The sequence below is a fragment of the Amblyomma maculatum genome, chromosome 2 (assembly GCF_055883805.1).
Source record: "Amblyomma maculatum isolate TAMU_Amacu chromosome 2, ASM5588380v1, whole genome shotgun sequence".
In the NCBI taxonomy this organism is placed as follows: domain Eukaryota; kingdom Metazoa; phylum Arthropoda; class Arachnida; order Ixodida; family Ixodidae; genus Amblyomma; species Amblyomma maculatum.
In genome coordinates, this window is record NC_139345.1 from 6827889 (window position 1) to 6841866 (window position 13978).

Here is a 13978-nt window from a genome sequence, read left to right on the forward strand (position 1 = left end):
GGGAAAGCCTTAATAAAGTCATTAGTGCCAGTCCGCGAAAAGTGTCACACTTCTTCGCGAGATTCCGCGGGATACCGCGGGATTGTGACGTCATCGGCTATGGCCAGATGTGACTTCATGACGTCACATCCGGCCACATATGATAACCGAAACTGACGTCCATAAGATATGGCCATGACGTCAAGTCCGGTCATGACCGATGACATCGCCGGGTGGTGGTGAAAACCTTATTTAGTGAAGGCCAAAAGAAAAATAGGTTGCCGCCGTTCCATGGGTGGCCTTCCGGCTGCTAGTTGAGCGCAGGAGAGATTCGACCCTGAGGAAGTTGCAGACTGCATTCTTAAAGTTGCTAAATATGAGAAGGGCCGGGGTGCTGGCAATGGCGAGGGCGAAGGCTGCTTCCTCTGCGGCAGTGGAAGTGGAAGTGCGAGCCGGGATAGTGGCGACGGAGGGGGATGGTTCGTGTATGGAAAACAGTGGCCAGGACATAGGCGGGGAGTGATCACGCATATACGAAGCTGACATTGCCGGGCGTGCGATCCAGGACTCCGTGTTGGGCCTTTCATTTGGCACCTCCTAGAACGCCACAGCACACAAACGTAGACGTAGTAAAGCAGAAATTAGTCGCCGCATCGCACAGAGGCTAGCATGGGAGGGGGCAGTTCCTGGCCCTATGGGACTGGGACGGTAGATTAACGCCGCTTGCGGCGGGGGCTAGCCAGCCACCGAATTTTATCTGTTGTAGGCCGTCATTGCACCCGCCACTGCTTCTGTGGTGGACGACGGCTGTTGTTGCGGCGCGCGTCTTTCTCTCCCTCTTCTTTCTCCTTCTGCTCTATTTTCTCTTCTGTCCGCACGAAGCAGCGGAGAGTCTAGGCGGTGTTGAGCAGGCCCGTGCATTTTCTTTTCCTTCTTCCTACAGCTAAAACAACAACAGAGGCTAGCAACGAAGTGCTCCCTTCCCTCGGGGTCGGAGGGTGGCTTCCTATCCCTGATGAGGCTGGGACAGGTAGGTCTCCGCCGCTATCGGCGGGGCTAGCCGCCACCTAAATTTTATCTGTTGGTAGGCCATCATTGCACCCTCCACCGCTTCAGTGGTGGACGACGACTGTTGCGGCACGCATCTTTCTCTCCCTCTTTTTCTTTCTCCTGTTTTCTCTTCTGTCCGCACGAGGCAGCAGAGGTGGCTCAGCTACAGAGCCAGTAGCAGGTCCTTGCATTTTCTTTTCCTTCTTCCTACAGCCACAACAACAGAGGCTAGCCTGCGGGTGGAGGGTGGCTGTTCCTGGCCCTACGGGGCTGGGACTAATAGGTCAACGCCGCTTGTGGCGGGGGCTAGCCTGCCACCGAATATTTATCTGTTGTAGGCCGTCATTGCACCCGCCACCGCTTAGGTGGTGGACGACGGCTGTTGCGGCGCGTCTTTCTCTCCAACTTCTTTTTCTTTATTTTTTTCTATCCGCACGAGGCAGCGGAGGTGGCTCGGCTACAGAGTCAGTAGCAGACCCATGCATTCTCGCGCAAGCGGCCGCCGCGCAAGCGGGTGGGCTTGCTGAAACGTACAATGCCCCACACCCCAACTCCATGCCTACACCGACAGACTTAAATCCTTACCAAACAATGCTCACTAAAGGCTCCTCTGGCAGATCGATGATGCACTATGTACGCACAAAAATAAAACACGACAGTAAGCTTAGATTACATGAAGCGACACCAACGCCGGTGTTTGAGGACACGAAAGGGCTCACTCGACCACAAGAAATATTTCTCAACAAAGTAATAACAAACGCTGCTTACACACCGCACATACTTGACAAGTGGTTGCTCCGAAGACACGAAACACTCAAACACAACATATGCACGCACTGTCAGGAACAGTGTACAGCAGACCTAGAACATCTTATATGGCAATGTCCATCGTTTTCACAAGGAAGAAACAAAATTACGCATATTCCACACGACGACATGCCCACATTAGCAGGTCAGGTTATATCAAGCACCGAAATACAACACTCCATTGCTACATACGGCAGTGAGAGCGGCCTGCTTCGAGTAGTGTGAGAGAGGTCGACTCACAGCGCGAAGATCGGCCGCATGGCAAGCAACAAGCAACAGCTTGAAGAACCGTTAAGACGAAGAAGTTACACTCCCATCCCTCCTAACTCCCCAAGAACCCAAACAGCGGCCGAGAGCCATCCCTTCCTTTCAATAAAGGCTTCATTCATTCATTCATTCATTCATTCATTCTTTCAGTCGCAAAAACAATGGCGCACAAGACTGGTGAAAAAATAACTTCCGATCCCGAGGTAGCCACTGCTTTTCGCTACGTATCCAGGCATAGCAGAGCTAAGCCATCTTTCATTTGTATTATTATATTGCTATCGCGCATCACGTAGTGCGACGTCTTTCATCAGCTTATGCACTGCACTGCGAGAAGAAATTTTTATTGAGGCTTCGTTTTTCTGTGTTTGCTTTCGAGAAAAACCAATAAATTTACTTCTGGTAAAGCACTGCCAGGGCACCTGCCCTGTTCTTTTGCATGGTGGAAGCTTCAAATCAGCAGGCTCTGCAAATACTACAGACATATCGCAGCGCGGAGCGATCGGACGCGTGGCGTACTGGCTCCGTCGATTTTCGGCTGGAACCGCAGAAATCTGGATCTGACTCCTGCGAAACTTGCGCATCTGCATCCGTGAAGGCAGCGCGATCCTGGAGACACCGATCATATCCAGGTACGCTCAATTTTCGGCCATTTAGAGCAAATCTGCGCATAACCACGTAGCGGATGAGCTAAGCCTAACGGCTGCGGCTCCCCCGCCGCTGGTTGCGAAGACGCCCGCTGGCCACCCAATCAACATGGCTCAGCACGAACAACGCGGCTACGACCCCACGACTCTGTCGTGGTCGTCTGTCCCTATAAGCCAGCCAGAGGACGGCCAATCCCCCATTTCGGCGGAACAAGCTGCCCTTTTTCAAGTCGTCGAGAACCGGCGACTTCGCCGGCAAAACGCACGAGGAGCGGCCAAGTCAAAGACTCCTCTGAACAATGCAGACACGGGAGACGCTCGCGCTCCGTCTTCGAAAACTCAACAAAATTCATCCCCACTCTCCAAGTGGACGCCGAAACCAACCGTCAGGATGAATTCTGACGACTACGTGATCGTGATCAAGCCAAGTACTACGGTCGACCTCAAGACAGCGTTTCAACAGGGGGAGCTCGGCGCTGCCATTTCTCAATACATTGGTAGGCAGCACATGAACGCCATCACAATTTCTCCCAATTGGGAACAAAACATCATCGTCTGTGGCACGCAGAACGCAGAGGTAGTTCAGAAGCTGCTCACGGACTTCAAAGTTAACACCAGCAAAGGACCGCTTCCGCTTCACGGACACCTCAAGCTCACCGGTGATGTGTGTCGCGGAGTGATTACTGTGCACAACCTAGAAACCAGTGACTCTTTGAAACATAGTGTGCAGTGGCGTGGTGGAGAACTCGTCCATGTGCGCAAGCTGGGGAACTCCAACGTTGCTGTGCTCACTTTCGCGGGACGTAACGTTCCGCGGCACGTACACTACAACGCAGAACTGACTCCCGTAAGGGGTTACAAGAAGACTGTGCCAGCGTGCTACCGTTGTGGCACCCTGGGTCACCGGGCGGACAATTGTCCCACTCCAGTGAATGAAAGATGCGGACTTTGTGGCCAAAACGTTGGGGCTGGTACTGAGGGGATGGCCCCCCACGAATGCAATCCAGTGTGTATAATCTGCGGGGGGCCGCACCTCACCAGCTCCCGCGAATGCACGGGGAAATTCATCAGGCCTCAACAGCCAAGGCCCAAGACATCGGGCCCCCCCGCCAAACAGAAACGCCAACAGGAGACGCAAAACCGCGGCGGAACGCCACCAAATACCAAGACAGCGGGATCAACTGGATCAACGCCACCACCCGGAGACGCGGAGTTCCCAGCTCTAAAGCCTCCTCCTGGCGGCGCCGCCTGCAAACAATCCAAGGTAGGCAGCTGGGCAAGGGTCGCCTCCTCTTCTTCTTCTTCCCCTCCCCCCCTCACCAGCACCGCCGAGACGCAGGAACTTAAACGCGAGCTCGCCCTTTTGCGAGCTCAAAACGAAATACTAGCCAGTGAGCTTAACTCGCTGAAAAATCAAATCACTACGCAACCCTCTTCTAGCGACGAGGAAGAAAACATAACAGACAGGGAGATTCCTAATAATATGGAGAGTCGCTTCGGAACCCTGGAGACTCGGGTCACCGCGACTGAAACGCAGTTGGCTGATCTTCCCAAAATTATCCATGACACAATCGCGCGTCAGCTGGACAATGTCATCACACAGGTGACACAAGCTGTAACTCACATTATCCAAAAATGGATACAGGAAAATCCTCGCGTTCTTAAACGCATGGGTGCAATGAGGGACGTTAACCGACCTTCAAAATTTAACAGAGTCATTCCCGATGAGTCTGACCTTTCTGAAGACTCCTGCATGTCTGCGCCGGGCACTAGCGGACTGGGAGGTCTTAACAACGTAATCCCGCCCTCCGTATCCGAACATGGCCCCCAGCCCTAAGTCGAGAGCCAGAACAACTCAGCCGCTTACACTAACGCAGTGGAATTGCAGAGGTCTCAAGAACAGCAAGAAGCGGGATGAACTCCGCCTCTATCTTGAGACCTCTGAATTCCTCGTTGCCGCGGTTGCCCTTCAGGAACCCGGCGCAGGCGTCAAGCTCACAAACTACACTACATTTCAACACAACCCGCAGACATGTATACTTGTTCACAAGCAATATACTGCACAGGAAGTCACACTCCCCACAACACCACCGTTCGCGTACACGATGGTGTCAGTACTGCCCCTAAGGCGGTCTGACCCACCTGTACACATTCTAAACATTTATTGTCCCCCGAAACTTAAAAATGTTACGTTAAGCGAAATTTTCACGCAAGCTATGCAGGTAGCGGGAAAGGACCCACTTCTGATTGTCGGTGATTTTAATGCTCACAGCAGGCTCTGGGGGTATCCCCGGGAGAACACACGTGGGAGGAAGCTTGCGGAACTTCTCTCTACACTCGGACTCACCCTCCACACCGACCCCACCAACCCAACACGTGTAGGAAATTCGATTCAACGCGACACTTGCCCGGACCTCACATTTACACGCAACATACGCCATGCCGACTGGCTGAACACAGAGGAAACTCTTGGTAGTGATCACTGTATAATCTACACAACCATCTACACGCGTCCACTGAAACGCCCACAAACACAAGCTTGTGTCCCGAACTGGACAAAATTCCGCACCTCTCTGTCTATCGTAGACCCCCTCCAGTCGGGATATGACACCTGGTACAAATCACTCACGTCTGCACTGAAACAACACGAAAGGCAGATACAGCTCACGGAAACGCAAACGGACGTAGACAACCACCTCCTACATCTTTGGGAGGCCCGCCGCAGCCTCACCAAAAGATGGAAAAAACAGAAACATAACAAACGCCTTAAAAAACGCATCCTCGAACTCACACATCAAGCCGCGGAATATGCTGCTCAGCTAGCCGACACTAACTGGGTAGACAGGTGCAACACGGCTGCGCGCCAGATGTCTGGTCGTAATACGTGGCGCCTATTCCGCGCGCTCATCGATCCAACACAAACACGCACGGAAACCCAACGCCACTTACATAAAGTCATGCACAACTTTACAGGAACGACAACACAGCTAGCGCACACACTCAGGGATCGATACCTGTGCACCACCAAGGACCCCCGGGCGGTCGCCTACTCGTATGCAGGCAAAGAGAACACGGAGCTGGACACTCCGTTCCAGCTCCACGACCTCCGGGCGGCCTTAAGCAAAATGAAACGCGGCACTGCACCCGGGCGCGACAAGGTTACGGTCAAGCTTTTGGCCAACCTTTCCGATGCAGCATATGTTGTGCTTCTAAAATACATCAATAGTATTTGGGACGGAGACACTCCTCTCCCTCTCGATTGGAAGTCGGCTCTCGTCACCTTTATCCCGAAAACCGGCAAACCTATTGATGTGGAGAACCTTCGCCCCATCTCTCTCACGTCTTGTGTCGGCAAGCTGATGGAGACAATGGTGCGCGACAGACTCTCCGAATTTCTTGAAACACAGCACATTTTCGCGGACACCATGTTCGGTTTCCGCCCTCAAAAATCAGCACAGGATATACTCCTTCAGCTCCACCACGACATATTAGATCCTGTCGAATGCCCTCATAATGACAAGGTGGTCCTGGCCTTGGACCTTAAAGGCGCATTTGACAATGTGAAGCACGAAGTAATCCTCGATCACCTCAGTCACACCAACTGTGGTAACAAAACTTTCAATTACATAAAACAATTTCTTACAGACCGCCAAGCCTACATACGCATACAAGATGCGGAACACGGGCCATACACCATCGGCTCGAGGGGAACACCTCAAGGCGCTGTCTTGTCTCCCCTCCTCTTCAATTTAGCCATGCTTCATCTTCCCTCCAAATTGGCTTCTCTTCCCGGGATACATCACGCACTTTACGCGGATGATATCACAATCTGGGCCACGCAAGGTAACCTGGGCCACATGGAGTCCTGCCTGCAGGCAGCGGCGACCGTAGTCGACGACTACGCGACCTACTGCGGACTCCAGTGCGCCCCAGCTAAATCTGAATTTGTGCACGTACGTCCATCCCCTCGAGACACAACTCAGCTTCGCATCAGTCTCCCCTCGGGACCGATCCGGGAGGCCAAAGAGATCCGCGTCCTTGGCCTCTTCATACACCATCAACGCAGAGTTGACACCACTCTGGCCAAACTTCGCATGGTGGGAGACCAGGTGGGTCGTATGGTCCGCCGGGTCTCCAACAAGCGGGGCGGATTACGAAGCAAGGATGCACTGCGGCTTGCCCATGCTTTTGTAACGAGCAGAATACTCTACTCGACACCCTACTTGTACCTGCGTAAACACGATGAGGATCAATTGGAGGCCATCCACCGGAAAGTCATCAAGCGGGCTCTCGACCTTCCGGTCAGCACGTCCAACCAGAGACTTCTGGCTCTGGGCGTGGTGAACACGTTCCGGGAGCTACGAGAAGCCCACTTACTAAGCCAATACACGCGTCTTACACAGACCACGTCCGGTCGCCGCCTCTTGGACCGGCTACACATCAAACACGATTACCACATTGAGGAAAGGGTGAGAGTGCCAGAACTCTGGAGACGCGCCCTCCGGGTCCGACCCCTTCCCCGCAACATGTCCAAAGAAGACCATAACGGTCGTCGCCAGGCGCGCGCGGAAGCGTTGGAGCGATACTATGGTCACCAGCAACACGTGTATTATGTGGATGTTGCCGGCCCTTACCATGGGGGGTGGTATACGGCTGCAGTCGTACACAACACAAACACGGTTAACGGGCTAACTTTCAAAGCCTACAGCACAACTCACGCGGAGGAGATTGCTATCGCTCTGGCTCTCAGTATTCCCAATTCGAAACACATCATCACCGACTCGCGAGGGGCCTGTCGGAATTATAGGCTGGGATGGGCTCCCCCGCTTGCCCGGCGTATATTGCAATCTAGCTGCCGATACATAGACCCAACTCCGCATAATCTTATTTGGGCACCCGGTCACCAGGGGCTCAGGGGAAACGAACAGGCCGATCAGGCCGCCCGCGCACTCTCTCCCCGGGCTATCTCCTTGTCCTTGGAAGCCTACTCCCAATCAGACAATCTGGCCCTTACATTCAAAGACATCACCGATTACTACAAGGAGGAGCACAGGCGCTACCCGGCCCCTTGTAAGGGACTGGATCGCGCTGACGAGCGCCTCCTCATCAAAATTTTTACCAATACAGTACTGTGCCCGGCGGTGCTTAAACATTTCAACCCGTCCTTTGATGGTGCGTGCCAGTACTGTGGGAAGGTGGCCGACACCTTTCACATGGTCTGGGCGTGCCAGTCAAACCCATCCATTCCCCCCAACCCCAATCCAACTAGAGAGGACTGGGAGGCGGCCCTGCTCGGCTGTCAAGAACTCAAGGCTCAAAAGGCCTTGGTTCAACGGACGCGGGCGGCGTTGCTGGCCAATGGGGCCCCGGAATAGGGGCTCCACCTAGTATTGTGAGGGGGAGACCGATACGTCTCTAACCCAAACACCTCTGTAATCATTTAATTGTTATTTATAAATGTTTTAACCACCACCACCACCAAATACTACAGTCAGGCACTTCCTAATGGACCCCTCGAGAGTAGACTACCCGGCGCAGCTGCGCTGGAAGATGAACGAGAGGAGAAAGCAAGCGAGGGTAAGGGGCTGTATACTGCTATAGTGAGCAACGTCTGCTTGGCTGTTATTATTGCGAGTCAATGCCTGCCCATTATTGGCTGCTATGCATCTCAGACCCAAGAAGCTGTGCGCACATTTTCGATGAACTGTTCCAGCATGCCCAAGAAACCAGTTACATTGAAGACGCTCGATGTCGGCGCATTCATTTATTGAAAGAAACGTCTTCCAGCCCCGCCGCGATGGTGCAGCGCCGGAGTTCCCGGGTTTGATCCTGACAGCCGGCGGCTGCGTTTCGATGGAGGCGATACGAAGTGGCGTCCGTGGGCTGTGCGGTGTCAGCTCACGTTAAAGATCCCCACGTGGTCGAAATTACTTTCCACTGCGACACCTCTCTCTCCACCCATTTTCACTCATCTCCCTTCCCTTGCGTCGCGGTTCAGGTGTCCACAGAAACAAGTGCGACAGATACTGTGCCTTCCCTTCCTGGAAACCAATTATTATTATTAACGTCCTCGAGACGCTACCCGCAAATATGGCCGGAGCCTAGCGTCGTTACGCGTTTGCAACCAGTAACAATTACGAGCAGACTGAACCATGAAAAATTGGTGAACGCTTAAGCTTCGCCTTAAAGAGTAATGCGATATATAGCATTGTCAGGCTTCGTTCGCTGTGCTTAACCCCCAAACAATGAAGGCGATGGATGAATTTATAAGTATAAGGCTTTGAACCGGGTAAAGAGCCTACAGTGCCGGCAGCCGCGGCGCTACATGTAGGCTCCCTAGAATCGGGTAAGTACCAGGGGCTTTAAAATCTGGCGGCGCTTCGAGCCATCTGTCGCGGCAGCGCCGTAGATCGAAGGCATTTTTCATCGCAGGTATGCAAAGCGAAAATGCTATTTGCTATTCACTTAACTATTACTCCCGTAATTAGTTTCTTTCTAATGACGCACCTAACATTAGCTGACAGTCATGAGGCAATGCATACATTACGTCCACTTTTATTCGGGGAGAAGCAATGCGGTTCGGCGACAGAGTGGTTGCGGGCTCGCCTCGCAGCACGAAGAAACCGTGTTCGACTGCGCGGGTTACCATTATAGGCTCATGGAACGAAATCCCGTGCGCGAGATTTGTGCGCGAGATCTGTCATATTCCACGAGATTTGTTCTTGTCTAGCGTTCCTGCCATCTGCAATGCCGTGACGTCAGAGCCAAGGCCAACTGCGCAGACCCATCGCCAAGCTCTGCCGGGGTTACGTAGCAACGCTTACGAGGTGTGCGACTCATTAAAAAAAAATATGGTCTCCATCCGGAAATCGAACCTCCATTCCTTGGATCCCCAGCCGAGCGCTTCACCGCTGCGCCACGCCCCGGTGGGATTCCGCGAGTGACAGATACTGCGACTAGCGCGCAATTTGAAAGTACCAAAGACTAAAATAGTTAATTCACTAAATTAGGGTGACGTCACCCATCTGCCATCAGCTATGAGGACCAAGTGGGAACGAGTGCGCTCCAACGCCGCCGGGCGGCGCTTCTTGCCTTCCGCGAGTGACAGACGCTGCGCCTTTCCTTTCCTGTGAACTTAGACATGCTCGACATGGAAGCCAATGAGAGTTTAGCTGCTGGCGAACGGCGCGGAAGACTGCAAAACCTAACTTCTGGCCCCGAGGTAGTAACTGCTTTTCGCTACGCATAGCAAAGCGCTAACCCATCTTTAATTTGTTTTCATCGCGCCACCACTCTCTCCTCATGACGTCATACCACCGCCGCCCTCCCCCATGACGTCATTATGTCGCTAGAATTCAAATGACGCCAGCGGCGATGATCACCATGGCAACTACGTTGGCATAATTTCACCATAATTGCAGCCTTTTTTATGATTTGGGGAAATCGTCTTAATTATCATTTATTAATTAATTCAATGCAACCCTTTATCAGTCTTGTTTACTGTTTTCAGCTGAGTACTACCACTTGGCCCTTTGTAACAACGTTCCAATGTTTTGCCTGGATACCACTACCACTTCCGGTTCCGGCGTTTCTACAATCAGATTATTCGAAGTCGGAAAGATAGCGACACTTTAAATAACGACGCAAACTGGGAATACCGGCCCTGCTCTCTTCCTACCATCTGCAATGGTTCTTATCACCAAGCAGTCTTGTCTGCTGCCCGTGAATGCCGAGGAGCGACTGACGCTAGGAGACTGTGTCCGAATTAGAAAATGGGCGGGCGACACGCGGCTACTCAGTCCGGAGTAATAGACGCTTCTACAGCATCACCCGGTGACGACTGCGACAGCCACATATGTGATACGCGCCACTCTCTCATTAGGTGAAGCTATGAGGCTGCTCCAACTTTTCATTTGTTAAGACGCGCGACGCGATGCAACACCACCTAGGCTCGCGGCGTCACTTCACGCCTCAAGCTCACGGAAAAAGAGAAAAGAACGAGCAGGCGTCGGACCGCCACCAGCAAAATTCGCGACGGTCAGAATTGCTACGCATTAAAAACTAGAAGGGTGCGCATACATCATCTGTACGGATTCCTATTGCAAACCCGCATCCAATTTTACTAGAAGACGGATTCCGAATGATAATTGAAATAGCGTGATCACTCCCAACGCTGCACAACGCTTTTCGGCGCAACAAACCCATGGCAGTACGCTCTCGTGTAATACGCACGAGTCAGTCGGGTTCGTGGTTGCCGCCGTGTGTGGAATCACGCTATCTTGCCATCAGAAAATGTAGGACTCATCCGTAAAAGATAGTGATGCGGTATATTCGTGATAGCACCTATTTTGTTACGTGGGAGCCAGTGTCCGCAGGCGGTTGCGATGAAAAGGCGGCATGACCTACTCCGCCGAGGTATTCAATTAAAGCAGAAACCTTACATGTCCCGGCAGCAAAAAAGCATGCGTTAATAATCACTCATGGCGCAAAATCCTAAAACTGTTCCAATCAAGACGCGACGTCATTACTCCAGACACCAATCGGCGACCACCGCGAGCGAAACTTCTAAAAGGAGCCTATCAGCTCACGTAAGGTTACATCTCGAAAACAAGTATACAATGTTCGGACTGACGCCAAATTTACCTGGTGCCTACCTGTAAAAGAGAATAAATGAGTTGGAACGACAGTTCGGTTAATTTGGATACGGTTAGAATGAAACCGCGGATTTCGAATGGAGACAGGCGCGCTGCCCACTGACCACTAAGCTTGGGCCAACGAGCCATTGTGGTAAAATTTGCGCCGCAATATGCTACCGTCAAGGCGTGCCATCAACGGTGGTGCTGCATGAGCTAACGCTCTACATCCATGTTCGTAAGCATCGATCATCGATAAGGCTTGAATTTTTTGTCTTCCACGTTCCGAACGCTTCCGGCAAAACCCGATCCGAGCTAAAATAACGTTACGTAGCTGCCTTGAATGCTATACTCCAGAAGCGGAAATAACTATGGACAATTACGAGTACTGAAAACACGGCGACCTGTGCCAAAGCACAGTAGCGCCCTGAGTGCTACATAAGAATGACTTTATGAACTGCTAAACTAATGTTGTTGCACAGCCCGAAACGCCGCTTTCTCGTAATCGGTGGCGGATACGGCAAGCAAAAGCAAGCTGAGAAACCAATTTCAACTTACGAGGCGGGGAGTCATGATTGATGCCATCTTCTTCTTGACTGGTCACACGATAAAAAAAAAAAAAAAGAAAAATGAATGCACGCAGGGTACGCCCACTGAACGACGGCATGAGCCACGCGCCTTCACGCGTCGATCTCGAAAAACATGATGGCATTGTATGTCTTCTGTTTTTCATCGATATGCTCACTTCCTTGTCTCGCTACGACGAGTGGGACGGTCAATATATTTTCTATGCTTTAATATTTCTATTCAAGAATGGAGTTGAAAATTATTACGCTAAATTAAACAAAAGTTTGGAAGTTCCTGGCACAGTTCATTCTTCCAGAACGTTAGCACATGCGGCGCTGCACTTCAGCCACAAGCGAAAGTGAACGTCTGCGGCGCTGACGAACGCTTACAATTATAGATTACGTACACGCAGCATAAATACCTAAGTACTGAATATTGAACGTCCATTGCCACAGCATAGTTGGTAAAGCACCAGACGCGATTGGATTGGATTGGAAAACATTTATTCTCAGCACTGAGCCCTATGTGGGTATTATACTATAGATGGCTTCCAGCCTGTGGCTCTCAGCGAAACTGAGCCCAGACTTCCGTCAACAGGTCTGAACTAGCTACTGTTGCCTCCCATTGCTGAGAGAACAGACTTAGTAGGTAAGCAGGTGGCGGCGCCTTTTTTCAGCGCCGTAAATAGTGATCATGTCCAGCTAACTCACCGCATTATTTGCCAGTTGGACTGCATTGCGTTGAGCTAATGCGTGCTTGTTTCTACGGGCTTAAGAAGGCTCGCGTCTGAAGCCGACACCACGTTACCTCCTGCCTTTTGCCGAGCTCCTTGTCAGGTGGTGGATATAACCGCCCTAATAGCTTAAAGGAATTAGCATAGTCGCAAAACAAGATGAATGCATATCATAAAATTGGCTGACCTAACATGGCTCATTGCGCGACTCACATAGCCTGGAGCTAACTGTGTGCAAATTCGTTTACCATGTTCCCCGAGTGTACCGGCACTCATATTGCTTTCACCTCTCTTTAATTCCATTTTTCAGGTCTTAGAATTCGTTGTCTTCTTGGGGGTCATTCCCCTCATGAAATATTTATAGCGAATTTGGAGTCGCTAATTATGTTGTCTGCTTTGGTGCTAACCATTGCCAAGACGACCACCGCCTCCTCCGCTTTACCTGAGCTCTTTGTTTTTATCGAGCCTGCCTTTAACGTTTGACTCGAGTCTTCCACGCCCCCGATCATAAGAGTTGCCTCCTTTGTATTCCGCAGCGTCTAAAAAAGCAACGTATTCTGAGCCAACTTGGCTTCAAAGGCGTTTATTTTTGCTCTCCTCCTGCCTTCGTGAAAAGCAGGGTGCATGTTTTCGGCAGCGACTTAATAGTGATTCCTCACTTCGAATAGCAGTTTTACTTGTGCGTTTCTTTCCGGGATTATATTGCGTAGTCCTAGGCTACCAGGGTCTTCCATCCCGGTGATATGGTGGCGGGTCTCTTTAACTGTGTGATCATATTTTCGATAAAACAAAGACCGTCGCAGGCAGAACCCACATAGTCGGGACGGCGTGGTTCAGTGAAAACGCTCGAGCTCCGTCTTTGAGATGGAGCGCTTTTTTTACACCTCTGGTCGACACCGTCTTCGTTGCTTGCTCCATTATCGCCCCCTCCCCTCCCCCCCTCCAAACACACACACACACACACACACACACACACACACACACACACACACACACACACACACACACACACACACACACACACACACACACACACACACACACACACACACACACACACACACACACACACACACACACACACACACACTTCGTTCGGGAAGAATAAGTGGCCACGGTTGTGCGGACCACGTGAGGCACTTCGTAACGATTGGAACGTCAGGGTTCTGGTTCTTAATGAGGAAAAACTGCAAAGTCCAGGTCATCAACGCGTCACAGAAAGCAGTAGAAACCGAAATAACGGCGCAAAGTTTTTCGCTGAGACTACTTCGTCGAATGGGGTACCAAGCTCAGACAAG

General features: G+C 51.6%; 1 protein-coding gene across 6 annotated transcripts in view; it reads right to left on the minus strand.

Moving 5' to 3' along the window:
• LOC146197885 (uncharacterized) overlaps positions 1-12099 on the minus strand; it is a 61164-nt gene extending 49065 nt beyond the window's left edge. For 2 of the 6 annotated variants that reach the window (XM_084593166.1, XM_084593163.1), the window contains exon 1: positions 11939-12098. In XM_084593166.1, coding sequence (XP_084449292.1) covers positions 11939-11965 — 27 coding nt within the window. In that variant the 5' untranslated portion in view covers positions 11966-12098. Of the gene's footprint in view, positions 1-11938 lie in introns of all 6 variants that reach the window. The other 4 variants (XM_084593164.1, XM_084593161.1, XM_084593160.1 and 1 more) reach the window with 4 other exon arrangements.
• Positions 12100-13978: the final 1879 nt, after the last annotated feature.